Source organism: Narcine bancroftii, chromosome 4 (genome assembly GCF_036971445.1).
Source record: "Narcine bancroftii isolate sNarBan1 chromosome 4, sNarBan1.hap1, whole genome shotgun sequence".
Lineage (NCBI taxonomy): Eukaryota > Metazoa > Chordata > Chondrichthyes > Torpediniformes > Narcinidae > Narcine > Narcine bancroftii.
In genome coordinates, this window is record NC_091472.1 from 262,930,956 (window position 1) to 262,955,813 (window position 24,858).

General features: G+C 40.7%; 1 protein-coding gene across 6 annotated transcripts in view; it reads left to right on the forward strand.

Annotated features, from left to right (window-relative positions):
• The window catches only part of LOC138761912 (ras-related protein M-Ras), a 72,851-nt gene that overhangs the window by 10,247 nt on the left and 37,746 nt on the right, over window positions 1-24,858 (forward strand). For 3 of the 6 annotated variants that reach the window (XM_069934861.1, XM_069934860.1, XM_069934862.1), the window contains one exon: window positions 11,442-11,647. In XM_069934861.1, coding sequence (XP_069790962.1) covers window positions 11,455-11,647 — 193 coding nt within the window. In that variant the 5' untranslated portion in view covers window positions 11,442-11,454. The other 3 variants (XM_069934863.1, XM_069934864.1, XM_069934865.1) reach the window with 3 other exon arrangements.

Sequence of the window (24,858 nt, forward strand, 5' to 3'; positions counted from 1 at the left end):
TTGGTGCTTGAAAGGGAAATGGTTAGCACTCAGGAAGGTTCTTGTTGGTTTTCAGGGAGAGATTTGTTGTTCGCTGGACACAAACCGATCCCTTCTAATCAGCCACGTCAGTGTCTTGCAGAAGAAACTTGCCCCATCAGGGTTTTCCAGATGATAATCTCTTTCTTTCAGGTCATCACAGAGTTTCATTTTGTTTCTCTTTTTTCAAATGAAACATTATGCAGCCAGTCCTCTCCTCTTGTATGGACCACAAGGGCTTTGAACAGGCTGAACTAAGAACTCACAACCTGTCTTCAAAATGGGGTTTTTCCACAAGCTTGCCAGCTTGTCCTGTTCCAGTCCCAGCTGCTGTTGCTGAACTATAGAACTGCAGAACTGAATTTTCTCTGAGAGAAAATCCTATTTGACTCTCTGCTTGCAAAACCACATGACCCCCTTAGAAACAGCCTGTGTCTCTGGACCTAATCCTCCGAGTTCTTTCATCTGTTGCTTTTCAAAACAACAATCCATTAATGAAGTCTCTATAGGCACTCCCTAAAGCTTTTGCAAAGGCACTCAGAGCCACCCTGTCTGGCTTGAGCAGAGCGCCAGTATTTTAAATGAGATCTGTTCTGAAGTGTTTGTATGTGACCTACACTTAAAAAAACTTGCCACAATTTATCTCCCAAAAGCATATCTATATACAATATAAAACACAACATATTCTGTCACAGGATGCTTGACATTTCTTGTAATCGTGCTCTTATGTATATGGCCCCATATATTCTTGTTTCTATAGTAAACAGAAAGCCTAAATTAATACAAAATCCTAGAGAATGATAATTTCTATTATTGAATTTAGCCCATTTTTATATTGAGGGATCTGGAAATTACTAGTGCTTGCTTCTACATTAAAACCTCTGCATGCAATTGTTAAATTAGACCATAAGACCACAAGGCATAGGAGTAGAAATAGGCCATCCAGCCCATCGAGTCTGCCCTATTATTTATTCATGAGCTAATCCATTTCCCTACTCAGCCCCACTGCTGCCCCTTCTTCCCATATCCTTTCATGCCCTGGCTAATTGAGAACCTATCAATCTCTGCCTTAAATTCACCCATCTGCCTGTGGCAACAGATTTACCACCTCTGGCTGAAGAAATTCTCCTGCATCTCTGTTCCAAGCAGATGCCCTTCAATGCTCAATTTATGCCCTCTTGTTCTAGAATTCCCCCATCATGGGAAACAACCTTTATACATCTACTCCATCCATGCCTTTCATATTCAAAATATTTCTGAGATCCCCCTCATATTCCAAAAATTCCAGTGAATACATGCCGAGAGCTGTCAAACACTCCTCATATGATAACCCTTTCATTCTTTTCATCTTTGTGAATCTCCTCTGACAATGTCACACATCCTTTCTTAATTAAGAGCCAAAAACAGCTCACAATACTCCAAGTGAGGTTCACTAGACTGATACCAGGGATGGAAGGACTTGCATATTGATATACTAGGTTTGTATTCTCTGGAATTTGGAATATTGAGGGGGAGTGGGGGGATCTTATAGAAACATATAAAATTCTTAAGGCTTTAGACCAGTGGTTCTCAACATTTTTCTTTCCACTCACATACCACTTTAAGTAATCCCTATACAATAGATACTCTGTGATTAGTAAGGGATTGTTTAAGGTGGTATGTGGGTGGAAAGAAAATGTTTGAAAACCACTGTTTTAATCATCCTTAATTGACTCGTTCTGTTCAGGGTTTCATAATTCCAAAGGAAATGGGCCAATGACAATTTTTCTCAAGCAAAATATTTCAGTAACAATTGGGTCTAGAGCTAAGATTCTCAGCCTTCCCTTCCCTCTTACAAACCACCTTAAGCAATCCCTTACTAATCACAGAGCACTGATGGCATAGGGGCTACTTAAAGTGGGATGTGAGTAGAAACAAAAAGGTTGAGAACCATTGGTTTAGTGAGACTAGATGCAGGAAGGTAGTTTCCAATGTTGGGAAAAACTAGAACCAGAGGTCACAGTTTAAGGATTTGGTGGGGGTGGGGGGGGGGGGGGGGGGGGTGGGGTTTAGGACTGAGCTGAGAAAAAATTTCTTCTCGGAGAGTGGTTGATCTGTGGAATTCTTTGCCACAGGAAGTAGTTGAGGCCGGTTCCTTATCAATACTTAAGAGTAGGTTAGATTTGGCCCTTATGGCTAAAGGGAACAGAGGTATGGGGGAAGGCAGGAACCGAGGACTGATCAGCTATGATCATATTGATTGGCAGTGTAGGCGTGAAGGACCAAATGGCCTACTCCTGCACCTATTTTCTATGTCTTACCAGTGCCTTATAAAGCCTCAACATCACATCCCTGCTCTTATATTCTCATCATGTTGAAATGAATGTCAGCATTGCATTTGCCTTCTTCACCATTGACTCAACTAGCAAGTTGGATATACTTCACTTGTCTTGATTAAGTTTGTGGCTGATATTCTAGCTTACACTACTTTCCTGAACCAGGCCCATATTTCCTTCATCCTCTCAAATCCAAGTCCAGATGAAGCTTCTCAACCCAAAACTGGGTGGCATGGTTGGCATATTGGTTAGTGCAATGTCTTTACAGCGCCAGCGATCAAAACCAGGGTTCAAATCCTGTGCTATTTACAAGGAGTTATACTATCTCCCTATGTCTGTGTGGGTTTTTCTCGAGATATCTTGTTTCCTCCCACTGTTCAAAATGGTTTATGTTAATTGGGTGAAAAATGGGTGGCATGGACTCTTGGGCCGAAATGGCTTGTTACCATGTTGTATTTTTTTTTAATTAATTACCCATTTACCTCTACAGATGTTGCCTGACCCACTGAGATTGTCCCACAGTATTTTCTTTCTCCTTAGATTCCAGCAACTTCAGTCTGTTGTCTCAATTCTATCCGCATATATTCAGCAAAGGAGATTCTCTTCCAAGGATTCTCTTGATAAAGAAATTATCCCTTGTCTTTCTTAAATGATTGACCCTTTTGTGCCAGCCAGCAGAAAACATGCCAGCATCTACTTGTCAAATTTTTTATTTTTTTTTATTCATCTAAACTAGAAAGCATAGATCCAGAAAGCTGAATCTCTCTCCCTTTTGGATGTAATCACTTTTAGCCTTCGCTGCATGCTTTACTGTAAATAATGTATATCCTTCTTTTGGGAGGGAAGGGATTCCATCTTTACACTCTTGTAATAAAGGCTAATGTATTGTTTACCTCCTGTAGTGTGGATTGTGGAGGGTTGTGTAACCTCTCCATTTGGAATCTGGTAGGATTGTGGAGGGTTTCTTGACCTCTCTATCTGGAACCTAGTTGGAAGCTGCATCACCTGTCAATCAAGATTCCATCCACCCAAGATTCCATCCACCTGACCATTGGCCCCTTTAATCATCTAGTGATTACCAGTTTCTTTGGCTTGGCTTCGCGGACAAAGATTTATGGAGGGGGTAAAAGTCCACGTCAGCTGCAGGCTCGTTTGTGGCTGACAAGTCCAATGCGGGACAGGCAGACACGGTTGCAGCGGCTGCAGGGGAAAATTGGTTGGTTGGGGTTGGGTGTTGGGTTTTTCCTCCTTTGCTTTTTGTCAGTGAGGTGGGCTCTGCGGTCTTCTTCAAAGGAGGTTGCTGCCCGCCAAACTGTGGCGCCAAGATGCACAGTTTGAGGCGATATCAGCCCACTGGCGGTGGTCAATGTGGCAGGCACCAAGAGATTTCTTTAGGCAGTCCTTGTACCTTTTCTTTGGTGCACCTCTGTCACGGTGGCCAGTGGAGAGCTCGCCATATAACACGATCTTGGGAAGGCGATGGTCCTCAATTCTGGAGACGTGACCCACCCAGCACAGCTGGATCTTCAGCAGCGTGGACTCGATGCTGTCGACCTCTGCCATCTCGAGTACTTCGACGTTAGGGATGAAAGCGCTCCATTGGATGTTGAGGATGGAGCGGAGACAACGCTGGTGGAAGCGTTCTAGGAGCCGTAGGTGATGCCGGTAGAGGACCCATGATTCGGAGCCGAACAGGAGTGTGGGTATGACAACGGCTCTGTATACGCTTATCTTTGTGAGGTTTTTCAGTTGGTTGTTTTTCCAGACTCTTTTGTGTAGTCTTCCAAAGGCGCTATTTGCCTTGGCAAGTCTGTTTACTGCTCTATAAAGTACACCATTTTGATTAGCTCTTTACCTTTTGCTCTTTGGTCCTGAGACAAGCCCTGCTTTACTCCAGGATGCAAACTAGAAATTACTGGAGAAGTCATTGGTAAGGCATGCACTACATGGGGATCGGGGCTGTTGTACATTAGTGTTGTAGATATGCCTATGTTAGACAAGGAATTGCAGTTAATATATTGCAATCTTTGGTTATTATGTGTCTGTACACAGTTACTAGTTTCAATAGTGTTAAGTACAATGTGACTGATTATACTGTGTTGAATGATTGAGAGTACGAGTGTGTGTTATCACTGTTGCAATTCCCTTGTTTGTGTTTTTAATAAAGATCCTTCTTGTGTTCAGCTTGTCTCCAGACTCATTGTTCTTTGAAACTTCTGAACATGTTTCTCTTCCCACATAGCACCTTCCTAACTGTCTGTTGTCCTTGCACATTGTATGCACGGATATGTTGATCCCTCTGAACATTAACACCTGATTCCTCTCCATCTAAATCAATTTTTTTCTCCCTCTCATGTCCTCAACCATTCACCTGTACCAACTATATGTACCTGAAGTGTCTCTGCATCATGTTCACAATGAATATTACTGCCCAGATTTGTGTTGTCAGCAGATCTGGAAACTAGACCTATCTGACTCAGTTTGTGCAGGCGCAAGAGTTAAGGGTGCAAATTCAATATTGTTAGGACACTACTTATCTCTTGCACATTCACCAACCAAACTCCAATACGTGAACCCACCAAAGACTTGCACACGTGCACATGAATCAAGATGGCCACACCCAACCCTGGAATGCTAACTAACAAGGTAAGCATGGACCAGAATGTCAAAATATTCACCAAGGTTCATCGACAAATTCAGAAAGCTTTAAATTGTTATCGGCAAATCTACGAGGAAAACTAGATTTGATTAAAAATGTTGCTTTAAGACTTCGGTACTTCACGGGCAAAAGTCCAACTTGTGACCATTCCAAGATGCAACCAATTCTTTATGGTCATAAGTCAGAGAATACCTATATTCTAATCAAAGCCTGGCTCAATAAAGAGTGGAGAAAATATGTCTAGAGGAACAGCAAATGCGTCTAGTTACAGGATACCAAATGGGTGAAGCTCAATACAAGTCAATGTGCATATTAAAGTAGATTGATTCAGCGCTGGCCTCCAGTGCTGTGTGTGTCTTCATGGGATTCCTGCAGAATTCCAGTGATTCACTGCACTCTGGATGGTGCAACATCATTCTCTTGATCATCTCTCACTTCAAGATTGTGATGCCCCTGATTCAATGCTGAGGGGAGGCTTTTGCAACCCTTAATATTCACTACATCTATTGCACTCAGGAATGCGCAGACTTCCTCCCACCTTTCAAAACTTACCGGGATTGTAGGGTAATTGGGAGGTACAAATTTGTTGGCCGAAAGGGGCTGTTACTATGCTCTATGTCTATGTCTTAACTTGAATCTATGTCCTATTATTTACCTCTTGTGAGGGGAAAAGTTTCCTTCAGTTAAGTAAAAAAAAATATTACTTGCTGTTTATTATCCCATGCCTAAAATATTGCCTATGTCTTGATGCATCTGGCTGCTTCATTTTCTGTGGATGAATGGAATTGAACATTGTGCAGTCATTAACAAGAATCTCCACTTCTGACCCCCATGGAAGGAAGGTCTTTAATGAGACAGCTAAAGATGGTTGGGTCTGGACGCTGGCCTGAGAAACTTCTGCTGAGATAAAACCATCTGTTTTATGCAAGATGTGTCTCTTGCTACTGAAATGTTTCTGTTGATGCCCTCATTTTGCAAGTCTTGACACCATATTTTGTCAAATGCTGCTTTTATATTGCCTCTTCTTTTGCTGTGCCGATAGAAATCAAAATCCCTGAAGTCATCATTTGTGTGTTTGAGTGGAAGGCTTTTGGTGTGCTGGATAATCCGGATAATCAGACATAGTGTTCATGTGCTTAAATTCTGGTATAGAGTTGATGATGTACATTCACGCACAAAATTATTGAGGACCCCTTCCTTCCCACACACAGCATCTTTCAGTTGCTCCCATTGGGAAAGAGATCAGCACCGGCAGGCTGAGGAACAGCTTCTTCCCACAGGCAGTGAGAATTCTGAACAACCAAAGGAACTGCTCACACTAACCATCTGAGATAGTCATGAAACAAAATTTATTTATTTATTATATAAATACTTGCCTTGCACATGTATGTGTGTTGTGTCTGGTTGTGTGTCTGCCTGTTTTGGATCGAGGGCTAGAGAACGCTGTTTCATCAGGTTATACTTAAGGAATCATGACAATAAACATCTTGATTTGACCCATGTTGTATTAATTAGGATACTGATTGTAAAGCACTCCTGCAAATTCCAAATAGATTATGGAGAGTTACCGTTTAAAATACCAATGTAAATTCCATCATGGTCAGATAATCCTGGGCTGCAATGGTAAAAATGGGCTTGATTGAGTAACTCATAGAAAGAATTGTATCCAAATTACCAAGTAGTTTCAAAGATTGTATGACTTTTTCAAGTGGGAAAACAGTGGCCAATTGTTGCTGAGTAATTGTCATTGCAATGAAGTTCCTGTAATTGTGGCTGGTCCCATAAGATGTATCACATTGAGTGAATAGTTAACTTCAATTTATTTGGGGGAAATTTATTTGGAGAAATAGCTCATTGAGCAGATCCAAAAAATCAACAGCTGCCCAGCTTCAGTTTAAGATTCTACTTTAAGGAAGAGAGTTTTTAATGACACAATTTCTCTGATATAACTAGGAGAAAAAGGAAACAGCAAGATTAAGACAGGTTTGCAAAAAAAGAATAAATGTTTGAGGTCTGATTTGAAGACTAAGTTCTATCATCAAAATACAAATTAGCAGTTTAAAAACTACATGCATGAATAAATATTATTACATGTATTTCTTAACATTTATAGATTTTTTTGTAACTAAGTGCATGTAAGAGTAGAAATGTGGATGTAATTTTTAAAAATGTCTTACACTAAGCAAGTTTGGCTACCCCTGCTCTAAAACCAACAAGGTTGTTAGGTTAATTGGGTGTAATGGGGTGGCACAGCTTTCATGGGCCAATAGACTTGTATCGTGAAAACTTTAAAAAAAATAAAAATTGTTGAAATCTCATGAGATTCTGTTGTTCTGCTCACTGTGGCTGGATTTGCATAATAATGAATTTGTCATATATTTTGTACAAACATGCTGATTTTTTTTTCCTACAGCCAAGCAGGTTCTTAACACACAAAAACGCTGCCATCGTATACATTAAATTAAAATGAGATAAATACCCCCCCAAAAAATGGATAATATTCAAAGTTACCATTGTGCAAGAAAAAAGTGGTGTTACAGACAGACTTTTTGGTGTCAGAGCGCTCCATAATTAGGGTAGCAAGGGCAGGTTCAAGAACCTGATAGCTACGGGAAACCAGTTTCTCTTGAACCTTGAGGTGTCGGTCTTCACGCTTTTTCTGTACCTCCTATCCAGTGTAGTAATGAGAAGATGTTTTGATCAGGGTAATGGGGGTTCATTATCATGTTATTTGCTGCCTTGAGTATTCACTGGATGAGAAGTCAGAGCATTAGACAGAGCTAGATATATTTTCTACCTTCTGTAGCCTTCTCTGTTCCTGGGCACTTGAATTATCAAACCAATTAGTGTACTTTCCACAGTGCATCTGCAGAGGTTTATTTAATAAAGTATTCAATGTCATACTAAATCCCCTCAGACTTTAAAAAAAAAGAATTGTGTTCTTTGAATACAATTAAGATTTTTAAAATTTTAAACTGCTCTGCCATCTCTCTGCTCTGTCTATGAGCTCTATGTAATGTAAAAAAAACCTTTTGAGGCAGAGATTAGTATCTTGTAAAGAGCAAGAAAAAAATAAAGGAAAAAAAAATCAAGTGGTTCTCCAGTAGTGATCAATAATTTGTTTGAACATTTTGGGCAGGACTTGGGAGCATCAGATCTTGAAGGATGCCTCAAGCTAATCTTCTTCTTTGGCTTGGCTTCGCGGACGAAGATTTATGGAGGGGGTAAATGTCCACGTCAGCTGCAGGCTCATTGGTGGCTGACAAGTCCGATGCGGGACAGGCAGACACGGTTGCAGGGGAAAATTGGTTGGTTGGGGTTGGGTGTTGGGTTTTTCCTCCTTTGCCTTTTGTCAGTGAGGTGGGCTCTGCGGTCTTCTTCAAAGGAGGTAGCTGCCCGCCAAACTGTGAGGCGCCAAGATGCACGGTTTGAGGCGATATCAGCCCACTGGTGGTGGTCAATGTGGCAGGCTAATGGATCCATACTAAAGGATCAATAAATCAAGAGAGGTTGTAGGTTAGGGAGAAGTGAGCACTGTAACTTTCCACCCTTGTTCCAAAAGATATTCAGTGACCTGCTAGCACTTTGTTTTTGTTTTGCACATCTTTGTGCTTTTGTTATCTCAGGACCAAATGAGAAAAATAATATTTTTGTTTTCTTTAGAAAGTTAATTTTCTTACTGTAACTACATTTCCAAGTAAACTCTCTGCAAAGTCTCTGAACAACTTGTAGTTTTCATGAATAAATTATTCATAAAGAAAACTTGTAACACCTTGTATACAGCACAATCTTGTTTTGCTCAGTCAAGGTTCTGTGTTTATAGAAATCTTATTTTTGATAAGATTTTTTTTTGACCCCTGAATATAGCACTAGTATCTGAATCACTACAATTATCTGCTTTATTTTAAATGTGTTTACACATCAGCATTTGCCAATCTAAAGTAAAGGTAAGATTTTGGTGTATAGCAGGATGGTGTTTATTTGCTGGCATTATGAGTTTGAATGGGTCATTTTAGCATTTCGAGAGATACACTTTCCATGTGCAATTCTTAACAACAAACTATTGCCATATATTTTCTTGTGGTCACATTCTGACATGATTTTGCTGTACCAACAGCTCTTGGTTAATATTTGTCATGTCAACAGTCACACTGTCATTATAAGCTTTGACCACTAAGTTGTAACGTAGAGTGAATTTCTGAAATTTATTTGTCTTCAGATAAATTTAAGTAAATTGTAGGCAACATTGGTCATAATTAAAGTGAACGTCCAAATTCATAAAAAATAATGTTCTCTGAAATTTGGCATCCTGTACTTGTGCACAGAAATATTTGAAATAACATGGGAAAAGGCTGAAAATACTCAGGAAGCAACCTCTGCAGAGAGAGAAATAGTTAACATTTTGGACGGATGGTCGTTCATCAGAACTGGGAAATGTTAGAAAGTAAGAGATGTTAGCAAGTAGAGAACACAAAAAGCAATGTCCGTGACACAACTGAAACCAAGATTACTTGGCATCTGATGGTGACGACATAAGGAAAGTGGTGAAGGTTTCTCTTGATGTGTAGATAGGAAGTTAATGAAACAATAAGCACCAGAAATAATGCTGGAAATATGAAATACAAGGCTGAAATTACCTGAATATTGGAGGTTGTTGAAGTTAATATCGTCCAGAAGATTGCAATGTGCCAAATCCGAAATGGGGAGCTTTTCCTCAAGATTGCACTGAATTTTATCTGAGGTCCAAATGAAGTACCGCTTTGGGTAGCTGCAGGCAAAGAACATAGAAATCTACAGCACATTACAGGCCCTTCATCTCATAGTGTTGTGCTGACCTAATAACCTACTTGAACTGCCGAGAATTTCCCTGCTGCATATCCCTATATTTTTTGTCAGATAAAGGTTCACCCTTTTAAGCTAAACAGAATAATTCTGTGAATGTAGTTGCCCAAGCTGCATTTGTACTGCAGAGACCCTACGGTGAGCATAGATAACAGTCTGTTAAATTAGAAGTGTACAAATGATTCACCTACTCTGCATTTTGTAGCAGACATCAGCGCCTGATTTATTTCATTTTCACAAATAACATAACATAACATATAACATAACAATTACAGCACGGAAATAGGCCATTAGGCCCTTCTAGTCCGCACCAAACCAAAGACCCCTTTCTAGTCCCACCTCCCTGCACAATGCCCATAACCCTCCATCTTCTTCTCATCCATATACCTGTCCAACCTTTTCTTAAATAATACAATTGACTCCGCCGCCACTATTTCTCCCGGAAGCTCATTCCACACGGCTACCACTCTCTGAGTAAAGAAGTTCCCCCTCATGTTACCTCTAAACCTCTGCCCCTTAATTCTTAACTCATGTTAAGAATTTTTATATTTGAATTATTTGGTTGCTTTATTAATATTTGGAGTGCTTGCTCTGTACAAGTTTCTAATGCTGTGAGCAGGGCTGCCTATTATAAATTTGGCTTTATTTATATAAAAAAAATACATCTTTTCAACTGCATTAATTCCTACCAAAGAAGATCAAGAAGTGTTGTGGACCAACACTTGTAACATAAAATGGGAAGGGCCACCATTGACTTGTTAAAGTTAAATTATAGGGCATGGCTTTAAAAGGAGAAAAGGGGTGTATGAGAGGAGGTGAACATTTTAACAAGCAGATGCTAGGTTTGAGTATAAATTGGAGACTTTGCGAAAGGAGATGAATAGCCATGTGCAAGGCACAAACTTGTTGAGGGAAACTATATAGGTCACGCACCATCTGCAGGAGGTAAAACGCAATCGATGTTTCTGTCTAAGGCCCTTCGTCAGGAATCACGAAAATCAGGTAGATACCTGAATAAAATGATGGAGGAGGGGTGGGGAGGAGAAGAGGAAGAGGAGGAGCATAGGCTAGCAGGTATGAGGTAATAGGTGAATTCAGGTGTCAGATTAGAAAGAACTGAGAAATGATGAGAGAGGGAAAAGGACTAAGAATTGGGGAGCTGGAAGAATGGTGATAGAGGGATAGGGAAAGAGAAAGACTGGGGGGGTGTGTGGAGTTAACTGAAATTGAGGGTCGCTGTTGATGCACTATTACTGAGATAGAATACAAGGTGTTGTTCTTCCAATTAGTGAGTAGCCTTGATTTGGCAGTACTTGAGGCCATGAACAGACAGCCAATGTGGCAATAGTGTATTATAAATGGGGGGGGGTTGGAGCTCATGAGTTGTGGGACTGGAGGAAGTTGTGGATGAGATGACGAGTGACGGAATGCATTGCTTTGAAAACCTCAAAGTTATGTGGATCAAAAAGCACAATTTAATAATGCTAACAGTGGAGAAAAAAAATATTTTAATTTTTGGTTTCCTAAATATCTGAGCCTTATCAATTAAAAAGAAAACTTGTACCCTTTGTGATAAATGTTTAATACAGTGTTTTATTTTTAAACAGGTCCAATTGTGACATGGCAGCGAGTGCAGTACCAAGTGATAATCTTCCCACGTACAAACTTGTGGTGGTCGGGGATGGTGGTGTGGGGAAAAGTGCACTCACCATCCAGTTCTTCCAAAAGATTTTTGTGCCAGATTATGACCCAACAATTGAAGATTCTTACTTGAAACATACAGAAATCGATGGTCAATGGGCAATTCTAGATGGTAAGTTGTGCTAATTGTACTTGGGTCAGAGCATTGTACTCTTTTCCATTTAATGTGTCAAAGTTGCAGAAAGTGCATTGACATCAATTTTTTAATGTAAATTTTTTTTTCATAAATATAGAAATGCAGCACAGTAACAGGCCCTTACAATTCACAAGCATGTGCCACTCAATTACGCCCGATTGACCAACAACCCCCCCCCCCCCCCGTACGTTTCTGAAGGGTGGGAGGAAACAGGAGCCTATGGGGAAAACCCACACAGACATGAGAGAACAAACAAACTCCTTACAGACAGCATGGGATTCAAACCCTGGTCCCAATCGCTGACGCTGTAACAGCATTGCATGAACAGCTACATTAACTATGCTGATATGTTGTATTGTTTTACACTGAGCAAAATATTTGAAACCATGCATTGAAGCATATTTTAGATATCAGCAGTGGCAACATTTAGATTGTAGTGTCTGGTTTCCCATTCTACAAGGAACAGAGTATTGAATCATTAGACATTTACAACCCTTGGCACATGTCCAAAATCTATGAATAAGCTGAGCTTGGTAAGAGCTCACCACCAGTTTCAAGAAAAGTTTCTTTCTTCCTATTATCTGACTCATGAACAAACCTTGTACATTTACTGGCAGGGGAGACTAGAACTAGGGGACATAGCATAAAGATTTAGGGTGGAGATAAGGAGAAATTGCTTTTTGCAAAGGGTGTTGAATCTGGAATTTGCTGCCCATTGAAGCAGTGGAGGCTACCTCAGTAAATATATTTCAGACAAGGGTGGATAGATTTTTTACATAGTAGGGGAATCAAGGGATATGGGAAAAGGCAGGTGGATGGTGATAAGCCTATTATCAGATCAGCCATGATCTCATTAAATGGCAGAGCAGGCTCGATGGGACGGATGGCCGACTCCTATTCCTATTCTTGATCTTGTGTTCTTTGCTGTTTCTGACTGGCCTGTACTGTGCTTTACTTGTGTACTTTGTATGGGTTAACTACTATAAACTATAAAAATCTATTTTATACTTCCAGGACACATGCCAATGAATTAAAAATTTGAATTTGCAAACTTGCAGTTCGTTAATACTGCTTCCCCGACCAGGACTTTAGCTTTGAAGATCAAGGTTCCATGGTGCTTAAAATAGGTGCTTTTTAAATGTGAGGGTTGTACAATGAGAAACATGAAAATTCATCTCATATCCTACAGAGGAGTTTTGTGCTAACCGTGCACTTCAATCGACTTTTTTTTCCCTGACAGACACAAGCTTGTGGACATATTTTTGAAGATGTTCCATTGCAAGTAGTTCCCATTCCATTTTTATTATGCTGTAATTACAGGTACTGGCCACTGAGGATTTCTCTGAGGCAGTTGTTCTTGAAAGTCAAAGGGTCCAGCTTAACAATATAGACAATTTAATAATGGTTATAAAACAGAAAGAACACAACTGAGATGTAACAGACCTGCGGCAAAAAAAAACTGGGAGATATTAAAGAGCTGGAAGGATGAGTTGCGGTGAGGCAAAGTTTGACTCTTCCTTCTTCTGTAGACCACTGGTTATTAAAGGGGCATCGTTGGCAGTCATTGGACTAGTATGCTTCTCCAAGGAGATGTGGTGGATTGGGGACCAGTCCTGATTCCCTGATGACTAGTTGCAGCAATGGAGTCCAGTTCCGGTTTCTCTGAGACCACATGGTTCAGCCGTAGTAGTGGGTGGGCTCACCATGGAATGTCCAGAAGGCAGAATATCGTAGGAAAGTAGGTTCTTTGCAGCTCCTGTCAGATAGGTGAGCGACTACCAGGAGCGGTTGGCAAGGAGTGCAAGAGACTCCTGTGGCTGTACCCCTCTCAAATAAATATAGTGTTTTGGGAGGGGGTAGTGGGAAAGCTGATTAAGTGAAAGTCACAGCCACACCTAGATCGGAGGTACCATGACTCTATAACAGGGTAAATTGAAGTCTAGGAGAGCAATTGTGATCATGGACTCTTTAATTAGGAGCACATTTAGGCATTTCTGTGGCTACGAGCAATAGTCCAAAGTGTTGTCTGCAGGCACAAGTCTATCTGAAATGAGAGAGTGTGCTGCCAAAGGTTGTGGTTCATATTGTTTCAGTACTAAAGAATTTTAAGAGTCGGATAGAAATTCAAAGCTCAAATTTATTATCGGAGTACATTCATGACATTGCATACAACCCTGAGATTCTTTTTCTTGCAGGATTTCTACTTTTTCTACTGTAAATTGTACTCAAGAAGAAATGTGTATAGAAAGAGAATTGTAAACAAACTATGCAAATACTGGAAAAAAAAATAGAGTGAAAAATGAAAGTTTGCAAACGTCATAGTTGAAGTAAAAACACTACTGGAGAAACATAGCAGGTCAAACAGTATACTCTGTATAGCAAAGACAAAGACAGATGACCAACAATTTGGGCTTGATGTTGATGAAGGGCTCAAGCCCAAAACATTGGTTATGTGTTCTTATCTTTGGTACATAAAGTTCACTGTTTGACCTGCTGAGTTTTTCTCCAGTATTGTGTTTTACTGAAAAAAAAATCAGAAGTAAATAATGTGCTAATTAAGAATCCTTAAATAAGCCTCTGAGTCTGTTGTTTAGATGTGTGATGGTTGAGGAATAGCAATTGTTCCTGAATCTGGTGATGCAAGTCCTATGGCACCTATACCTCTTTCCACATGGCAGCAGGAAGAACAGAGCATGTTCCTTGATGATTGCTGCTGCTCTCCGATGGCAGTGTTCCATGTAGATGTTGTCAATTGTGGGGAGAATTTTGACTGTGATGTACTGGGCTGTGTCCACTACCTTTTGCAGGGCTTTCTGGTATCCCATACCAGGTTATAATGCAGCCGGTCACCACACTTTCCACAACACATCTGTAGAGCTTTTCCAAGATTTCCAAATACATACCGAACCTCCGAAAACTCCTGAGGAAGTAGAGGCTGATGGGCTTCACGATAACGTTGGTATGATAGGTCCAGGAAAGATCCTCTGAGATGGTGACTCCCAAGAATGCAATACACAAAAGTCTGGAGAAACTCAGGAGGTCACACAGCATCGATAAGACTCTCCTCAGGTTGTAATCTCAGAATACTTCCTGTGCCACATGCTTGCAAGAAAATCAGCAGGAAGATCCTACAGTTGAATGTGTGGCTAAGGAGCTAGTGCAAGACAAAGGGCTTCATCTACATAGATCATTGGGCTGGAGGCAGGACATGTATAAGGACAGATTGCACCTAAACCAGAGGAGCAATGAATACTGGTACTTGCAGGGTGTTTGCTAGTGCAGGTCTGCAGGATTTAAACTTGTGTGGCAGGTGACTGGGATCAGAGCAACAAATTGATGCATTGGTGGGGGGGGGGTGAAGATGGAGGTAAGGTCAACTAAATGTGATAAGCAGGGCTGGGTTAATGACCATGAACTGATAGACTGAAGAATGCTTTCTTTTAATGCAAATGGTATGATGAAAGTAGATGAACTTTTTTCTGTGCACTAATCAAATCTTTATGATGTGGCCATTACAGAAGCTTGGTTGAGAGACTGGGAACTCAACATTCTCAAGTTTCAATATTTCAAATGTGATAGAGTGAAGTAAAATTGGAAGAGTGACATTTACTTATCAGGGAGAATGCCTTAGTTACAATCTGAGACAAACTACTGAGGCGATCTGGGTAATCAGAACATGAAAGGTGCTCTCATAGTGGGGGGGGGGGGGGGGGGGGTTATACTATTGGCCTCCAAATAGCCAGCAGAAGATGGTGGAATTGTCTGTAACTAAAGAACATGGATTTTAAGTGAAGAAGAGGAGGAGATGTGAGGCAAGTTTTTTTTTAATATAAATTGAAAGGTGCCGGAACATGGGGTGGTTGGGGCAGGGGTGGAAGCAGATACCACTTTGAGGCATTTGGACACGTGCATAAACTGGCTGAGAATGGAGGGAAATGGATTATGAGTAGGCAGATTAAATTTTTCACTGCCTTCCTGGGCCATAGAGGTTGATATTGTTCTGTACATTCTGATAAATCCCATGGGGCTGCTGACCTGCAGTCTACAGTAAAGAAAGAGTCAGTTATGGTGAAAGATCACCATTTGACAAAATTCCGGAACTGCCCCCAGTACTAAAGGAGAGAGAGAGAGAGCACAATGGGGAAATGAAAGACCAACTAGCCTGATGGTGGTGGCTAAGAAAATGTTGGAATATTTCATTCATGACGTGGGATAGACTTTTTAGAAAATAATAATCAGAGCAAAATTTTGGGGAATGTCAGAGGCAAGTTTTTTTTTACAGAGTAGTTGGCTTGAAATACATTACTGGAGGAGGTGGTAGAGACTGGTACAAGAGAAGCATATGAAATGTAAGAATATAAGAAAAAAATTAGGGTTATGGGTTTGAGGTAGGGAAGGATTTGATTGTTGTGGATTAGGTTTACATAGGGTGATACAACATTGTGGACTATCAGTACTCTGAGCTATGTTTGAAGTTAACATGGATTTGAGACTGGGAAATTATTGTTGCCAAAACTATCAGAAAATTTTGACTGATCACCCTATTTATTATCAATGTAATGTATTTTGGATACATAGAAGGCCTTCAATAAGCTACCCAAGTTCTAACTACTGGTTATAAATCTCTACTTCCTAAGGACCCTGAGTTTCTCCAGCATTTTTGTGTTTTTACTACAATCACAGTATCCACAGACTTTTATTCCACTTGATATTTTTGGGCTTTTTATTTGTTGGTTGTCCTCACAAAACCCAAAATAAATTAAGAGGCTCTGCGTAATGTAGTGGAGGGCGGGGAGGAAGAAATTAATGTATTTATTCCTAACAATCAGCAACTTGTGCATTTAAAATAAGATAGGTAACAAGACCCGAGCTGGTCTTGTCTAGATCCATATATTCAATGTTACTGTATGATAATAAATATAGAAGCCAAAATTTGAGTTAACTTGAAATCCGAGCAATACAAACCAAAAATTTGACAATTGTAATCAATTTGTATATTCATTTTTACTTTTGATGTAAAAACTTGGTATTATTGTTTTGATATTAATTGGCTCTATTTCCTAAGTAGGCTGAGCTCTCCTTCCACAACCCCTTTAACCAACTGGTGACCAACATCACTAGTGTTGTAATATTGCTATGGCAACTGGTTATTTTTAATGCAGTGTGTTTCACTAGCTTTGAAAATCCATGATTTTGGTCTCCTTGAGTAAGTGACAAATTACTTTTGCTTTACAATGTTCATCCTTCATTGGAATGTGGACAACAGAGCTTGGTTTAAAAAAAAAATTGTGCTGTAACAAAACCTTTTCACCTCCCATTTACTTTACTGACCAGAAAGTCAATACCATTTTATTTCTTAGAATTATGTTACATATAGAAAGTGGCTAGTCACTCCATGGACTCTATGCCCTGTGCATATAGAGCAGTCCCATTAGTCTTTTCCCTTGCTCTTTCTCTCCTCCAAAATTCTGCCACATTTTCTTGTGGCATGTACAAGTATGCTGACAGAACCATTCTGTTCTCCGCTAATTTCAAGTCCAATCAAACTTCTGTTTATTGATGCCAGTTGAAATTTTATCAGTGTTTCTTTAACCTTTGCAATTTGCAAAATTGGAACTTGTGCCAGTGCATTTCTCAGTGGAATTTGGAGCTGTAAATTTGTTTTGAAATCATGGAGGTTTCATTTTTAGCAGCGAGCACTTTGAATCCTGTATATGTGACTTACCAAAGATGCAATCTAGTCAAGTGCCGTGATCCTCAATTAGTGCAGTTATTGCAGTCTTGTCTTTGCTCACCAGTGTTGTAATTATTGCCATGGCAACTGATTATTTTTAATGCAGTGTGTTTCACTGGCTTTGAAAACCCCTGATTTTGGTTCTCCTTGTGTAAGTGACAAATGACTTTCACTTTACAATGTTCATCCTTCATTGGAATGTGGACAACAGAGCTTTGGTTTTTTTAAAAAATTGTTGTAACAAAACCTCTTCAGCTCCCAAATGTTTGAAAGAAAATGAGGCGCAAGATTTATTCCAGGTTAAATTTGATAAAATTGCTCATCTGACACCATTAGAACTTGAGATCACCCTGAATAGATAAAGTATTTGGAGGAGGGAACTGTGATGTTAATCTTTTTCCATTTCTAACTTTTCTCCTACATTCATCCACAGGAGCTACAAGGAGGCATTGCCAAAAATGGGCTTAATTCCCACAACTGGTTTAAGCCCCTGAATTCTTGCCTTTAATGTTCCTTTTTTCAAAGTTGATAACAGTTCGACACTTTCTAAATGGGTCTGATGCAGTGCTGTTGTGTTCTATGGTCCAGTTTTGTTAATTCCAAGGCAGTTGGTGCCCGAAGGCTGCATCAGGAAAGCAGTCTCTGACCACAGGAATTGGGGCAAGCAAACATTTCTACCCTTTGCTCATTACATTCGTAATGAGTAAATTTTTTTTTAATTGAATTCATGAGGCAGTCTCAATGTTTCAGATGTGATATTAATAGGTGACCAGAATAATTCCCATCCAGATTCACTTCCTCTGATAGCCTGAGCTCCTTTCCACTCCTTACCCTTCCTTCCCCCCCCCCCCCACCCCTCTCCCCTCCCCATCCTGAACACAACCTCCTTTAATCAAGATTAGAACTGGAATTAAACTGGAAAATCTGTAGATGCAGTGATTGTGATGCAATGCACAAGAGCTGGAGAAATTCAGCAAGTTATGGAGTGTCCATGGGAAGCAAAGGGATGTAACCAACATTTTGGCCCTGAGCCATTCGTCAAGGTATGAGCAAAAGCAGACAGGCACCTGGATAAAAGGATGAGGAGGGAAGAAGGGGTTATAGGGGAGGTGCATGAACTAGCTGAACTCATGGGTGGATAGAGGCGGGAGGGCAGCAGGGAAATAGCTGAGAAATTATAGGAGAGGGAGTAGCTCTCTGAATGAAGAGGGGAGGGGTGCTGGAGGGAGTGAGAGAGAAGGTTGAAGTTAATGCCATCTGGTTGGAGAGTGCCCAGACGGAATATTAGGTGTTATTACTTCAATTGGTGGGTTGTCTCATTTGGCAGAGTACAAGGTTGTGGACAGACATGTTAGGATGTGAATGGGGTATAGAATTGAAATAGATTGGCACTGGAAGATCCCTGTAATTGCAGTGCATAGAGCTAAGGTGCTCAACAGTACTTCAGTTGGAAGGATTGTTTGGGGTGGTATGTGAGGACAAGAGGAATCCTGCCATTGTGGCATCTAGGGGAAGAGGGAGCTAGGACAGATGTTTAAAAAAATAGGAGATGCATTTAAGGGCTGAACTGATGGTAGTTGAGGGGAAGCCACAATCTTTGAAGGAGAAAATCTTAATTTGAAGACTCCTGAGAGCAGATGTGACAGAGGCAGAAGAACTGAGAGAAAAGAATAGGATCTTTACAAATTACAGGGTATGATAAGGTGCAGTTGAGGTAACTGGGGGAGATGGTGGATTTGTTGAAAATGTTTGCAAAGTTTGCCTCCTGAGATGAAGACAGAAAGATCGGGGATGGTTGTGAGAGATGGACCAAGTGAATTTGAGTTCAGGGTTGAAATTGGCTGCAAAGTGAATAAAGTTGACCAGCTCAGCATGGGTGCATGAGGCAGCACCAATGTCATGGTCAATGTAGCAGAGGTACAATGGAGAAGCTTTGTCTTTGTAGGCTTGTAGAATGGACTGCTCCACAGAGCCAACAATAAGGAAGGCATTGCTGAGACCCATGAGCTATGGTTACCCATTTGACTCTGAGAAAGTGGATGAGTCAAAGGAGAACCTATTGGGGGTGAGAATAAATTCTTCCAGGAGAGGGACTGCTTGAGTGTTGTTAAGAAAGAAACAAAGGGCTTTAAAACCTTCGGAACGGAGGTGTAATCGATTGGATGTCCATGGTGAACGTGAGGTAGTTAAGTTCAGGGGATTGGAAGTTATGATAGGGAGCATATAAGAAATCACAGGTATAGGTAGGGAGAGACTAGACCAGGGGTTACAAAATGGAGTTGAGGCAAGATTATACCATTTTATTGGGGTAGGAGAACATGGAAATAATAGGTCTACTAGAACAATTGGGGTTGTAGATGTAGGGTAGGAGATAGAACTGGGCAGTGAGTAACAATGAGGTTAGGGGCCGAGGGAAGGGGATGAGTGGAAGTGATGAGTTTAGTGATGAGTTGCTGTTTCTTGGTGGGTCCTATAAGAAGAGGTGTCTGAGAGTTTTGGCTTCAGCAAGGTAGAGAGCAATAACCTGGAATTTACTTTAAATGTCTTCTGTAAATCAAACTATTCTATTTCCTAGAATGTGGGCATTGTTACAGTATGGGTGGCCTTTCACTTCATCCCATCTACAAAGAGAAAAGTTCTATCAGTGCTCCTCTCCTGCTCTTTCTCCCCCTCCAGAATTCTGCCACCTTTCCTGGCAGCTTGCATGGAGATTACTGCAGCTAATTTTCCATTCCCACTAATTTTCCCTGTAATCATTATATCAACTTTTCCTATTACTAGCTTTTTAATCCCTCTTGCACCCATCCAATTCCTTGATGCAAGCTCTGACTCTGTTAACAGTTGTGTCCTGGAACCCATTGTTTACAAGATTTGGAGACAAATGTCCTTTCTATCTTTTAGTCAAAATTTTACCTGGAATTTGGGTGATTTCCCACCGCCCCACCCACCCCCATCCTGAAGTGCTTCCCTACCTTCTGGCAATGGCTGTTCACATAGGAACAACCAAAACTCCAAATATCCATATCTGTCCATGCATTTAGACAGAATACCAGAAGTGTGGTGATTAAGGAGGTGGGACTTGCAATGCTGTTGTGGTGATGTTAATCTCAACGTCTGACGTATGTGGGACATACAGCACCACTGCGGTGCCATCGAGTGTGACGTAAATATAAATGTCAGAAATAGCCCATTGTTCACGAAATGGCTGCAGTTAACTTTAGACTGCAGGTGTAGCGGGAAATTTACTAGGGGACGAGGAGGAAAAGTATTGGAATGGGATTAACATCATTATTCTCGCTCTGAGTGTTTTATACAGCATGCATTCCGGGAAACTGGCAATAATTTCCTGGAATGCAGTGGCTGTGTAAAAAAACATAATATGACTCCTGGACCAGTTACAAATGGGGATGGTTTCTCTTTTATTTTGCTCTACCTATATCCAACATAATCTAGAACTCTTCTTTCATTCTACTCTAGTCTTCTTGAATGCAAGGAAAACAGTTCCAGAAATCATAATGCTGAATCCTGTGCACTTTTACTGACTTAATACATTTGCATCAGATGACATGTAAAGCTAATCCATTAAAAATGTTGACCAGTCCCATCCATGCAGGCTAACAGTGGGGGGAAAAAACCTGATGAACCTGGAATAAAAATGGTATGCTTGTGGAAACCTAGTAACTAACCCACATTAGTAGACCAGACAGTGACTGCAAAGGCCCAATAAGTCGAGCTGCATTTAGATGATGTAAGATGCTCCCAATGTAAGATGTAGCAGAATCAGAAATCCTAAAATAGACCTTGCAATGAGATTGCACATGGAATTGATGACAAAAACAAAGTTGTGCCTCATGATCAAAGGTTCTATGTGCACACAAGGCTATTCCATGAAGTTGGTTCTTTCCCCGCACTTTACAAATCATTCTAAATAAATGCTGCATTTATTTTTTTTTTAATTTGAATTTAGACATACAGGACATTTTGGCCCACATCTGTTCTGCCCAATTAACCTACACCCCCAGTACGTTTTGAATAGTGAGAGGAAACAGGAGCCCCTGGGGCAAACTCACAGATGCTGGGAGAACATCTAAACTTGCAGACAGCCTGATTTGAACCCTGGTCCCGATTGCTGGCGCTGTAAAGATGTTGAACCAATGGGTAAACCAACCATGCTGCTTTTGGATATTACTTTAAAATAGCTTGTTGACTTTCTCGAGCAGAGAGATGAAATACATTCTGATTTTTTTTGGAAGAAGTGTTCACGGTGTTAAGCGAAGCAAATGGTGAAAGTTGGCTTGGATGTTTAGGCTGATGGACAACCACCTGTGAAGGGGGGAGAAAAAGCAGAGGCTGTCAGCAGTACATCAGAGGAAGGCAGATTGAGGGTGGTGCTGTATTCAGTGTGATTCCTTGTGACTGTTGAGATTTGTTGAAAAGGGAAGTGGACACTGCATTTGATTAATTGCTGAGCTTTACTAGCATTCAAGTTCCCCTTATTAAGAGTTGAGGTTGGCGTGCAGTAGGCATGGTAATAGATTGTGATGGATAGTGGGCAAGATGCATGCTTTCACTTCTCACATATTGCCATGGACAAATTGACTGCAGCATTTGGACTGTTTTGAATAAAGATGCCCTATCAGTTTTAAAGGAGCCTACCCTTTACCTTAGTAACAGATCTGCAGCATCAATGTCTTTCTATTGCACTGACATTTTTAAATTGAATGCAGGACTGTGAGCACAACTCCACTGAGGATGTTTAGCTCCAGCCACCTCACAAGCTGCAAAGTTGGAAATAAAAATACAATATATTAAATGTACTGATAAAGGTCTTTCCAGTAACCAATTGGAAATTGCAGGCAAAACCAAGCATTGAGAATGGTCTGTTAAATGCACCATTAACAAGAGAGAAAGAAGCAACGAAGGAACTGAAATCAAAGCTTTCAGGTGCATAGAGGGCCATCAACTGGGGTCATGTAGTGATCATGCCTGCTAATTTGAGAGAAAGTCTTCTGGCCAAATGATTTTGGCATGGTTAGTGTAGTAGACAGCACGACGCTGTTAGAGCGCCAGTGGGGGTTTGAATCTGGTGCTGTCTCTTTGTACTTTTATGGACCCTGGACAATTTTATTTTAGGGCCAGGGACAGGACTGAACCTACAGGGGAAAGAAAGGATCATGCGCTTCTGTGAAGCTCTGAAGTAGCGCTGGGAAAAACTGGCAGCTGCGTGTGAAGTGCTGAAACAGCGCTGGGAAAGCTGACAGCTGTCAAAAGCGTGAGAGCCATGCTCTGGAAGCCGGTGGGCTCGTGGAGATCGAGCCCATTGCGGTCAACTTCTCTGCTGGGGCAGTTAAAGAACCTGATGCACTGAGTTTTTGAATGGTTGGAGGGCAGTCAGTCAGACTGTAAGTGTGCTCACCCAATGGTTCCAGTGGGAGAAAGAAGACTGAGCTACTTTGTGGGTGCCAGCACTGTTGTCCTGATAGCAATTAGCACCACTCTGATACCCAGAGTGGGTATGACTGACCAGGGCATCCCCAGTCCCCTTCCAAGAGGACTTCATGTGACAGGAGTTACTTGACGACCTAAGATAGGGTTTAGAGGGGAAGACGTGTGACAGAAGGTGACTTGTTAACCCTGAAGTGGGCTTCAGAGGTGTGAAGCTCATGTAGTGACTAGGAAGTCACTGGGTGAAAATTCTCACGTGAAGAAATCAAAGGTGGTTGTTGCCACAATCAAAACTCTGGAAAGTCATAAGTCTACAGTGATCACGGCCGTCTATCTCCAAGCGCCATCTAAAAGACCAGCGTGCAACCAAACTACAAATCTCAAGCCTGGAGACTGGACTCTCTGAGCTGTTCCTTTTTGGCTGATGGACATGACGTGACTGGCTTGTGATTTTTGTTTTGGGAGTTTTCATTTGGGCATTTTGAGCTTGGACTGTAATGGTCTAGGGTTATTTTTCCACATGCACCATATCAATATCTGTTGTTAATGTAGAATTACCATAAAGGCTTTTGTTCGAGGGTTAAGCATTGAGGTAATTCCATTATTGTTAATTTGTTAATAAATTTTGTGTTGGTGTAAGACAATAAACAGAAGGGTTAAGTGTGTCTTTCAATTCCTGCTGGTGAGGTATAACATTATGTCCTCCCTGTGTTTACATGGGTTTCCTCTTGGTGCTCTGGTTTCCTCACACCATTCAAAAATGTACCCTGGTTGTAGGTCAATTGGGTGCCATGGGCTCATGGGCCAAAAGTGCCTGTTAACATACTGTATGTCTAAATTTAAATTTTACATTTTAAATATTTTTTACTTTTTTGAACACAGGCACATTCCCAGAGCTTTGTTTACTTGCTTTGTTTGGGTCGTTGCCAGTATTCTTAAGCTGTGTAATACAGACATTCCCCGACATGCGTCCAAGTTCCATTCCAACTGATTGGTCGAATCTCAAAATGGGCCCATGTTAGCATGGCATGTCGTCCCCACTCAGATCCCACAGCCTGCTGTGCTTGTACTGCATTGTTCTCTCTTGGGAACTGAGGGAGATGCTGTGATGTTCACAATGCCTGGATCTCATCTGATGGTCACTCTCATATGCCCACAGCCATTAGCACTGGTGGACGTTTGACCAAGCATAGTTTTTATATTTACATACATTTTTTTTTTAATTTGTACAGTTTAATTTTTCAGTCCTTTGTACGGATGGTCATAAGTGGGGGATAGGCTGTAATATATAAAGTTGGTGCATAACTTGGTATTGAAGCACAATAGAAATTTGAAACTTTGCACAAGTTAGGCTTACCATAAGTACGGGCACTCTTTTTTTCTAAAAGCCCCATCGGAGGTTTTCCATAGCCTAAGAATATTTAAGAATATTTAATTTTCTCCATGGAAGCTTGATTTTTCAAATCTTTCCGTGGGTATTAATTATTTGGATGGCCCAGATCCAACAATCTATTTTTCCTCACCAAAATGAGAATTTTGAAAATTTTACCCATGTTTTTGCAGGAGACCAGCTACAAATTAAACCTGTTAGATGAATATATTTGAAAGACATGTGGTTCTACACCAAAGTTTCTATCTTGCATACAGAAGCTTTTAACAATGGAAAAGGCTTTTTTTTCGATGCTGCTGTTGGAATGGGCAAAACTATCCTTGTAAATCTGCCTTTGACAGAAGTTTTAAGAAACACATGATTCCCATGGCAACATCAAGCTTTGTTTCAACCCTTTTGATGGGAGAAAACTGTCCATTCTGCTATTAAGCACCATTAAAATTTGACCTATGCAGAGATTTGAACATGTAAGATTGGTCAGTGAATTGCAAAGGAAAATTTTTTAATGATTGTGAACTAGTTGCCTGGGATGTCTGTACAATGGCTCACAAAGCAGCCACTGACACATTAGATAGAAGGTCTCAAGATCTTGGGCACATTAATAAATTAATGCAAGGT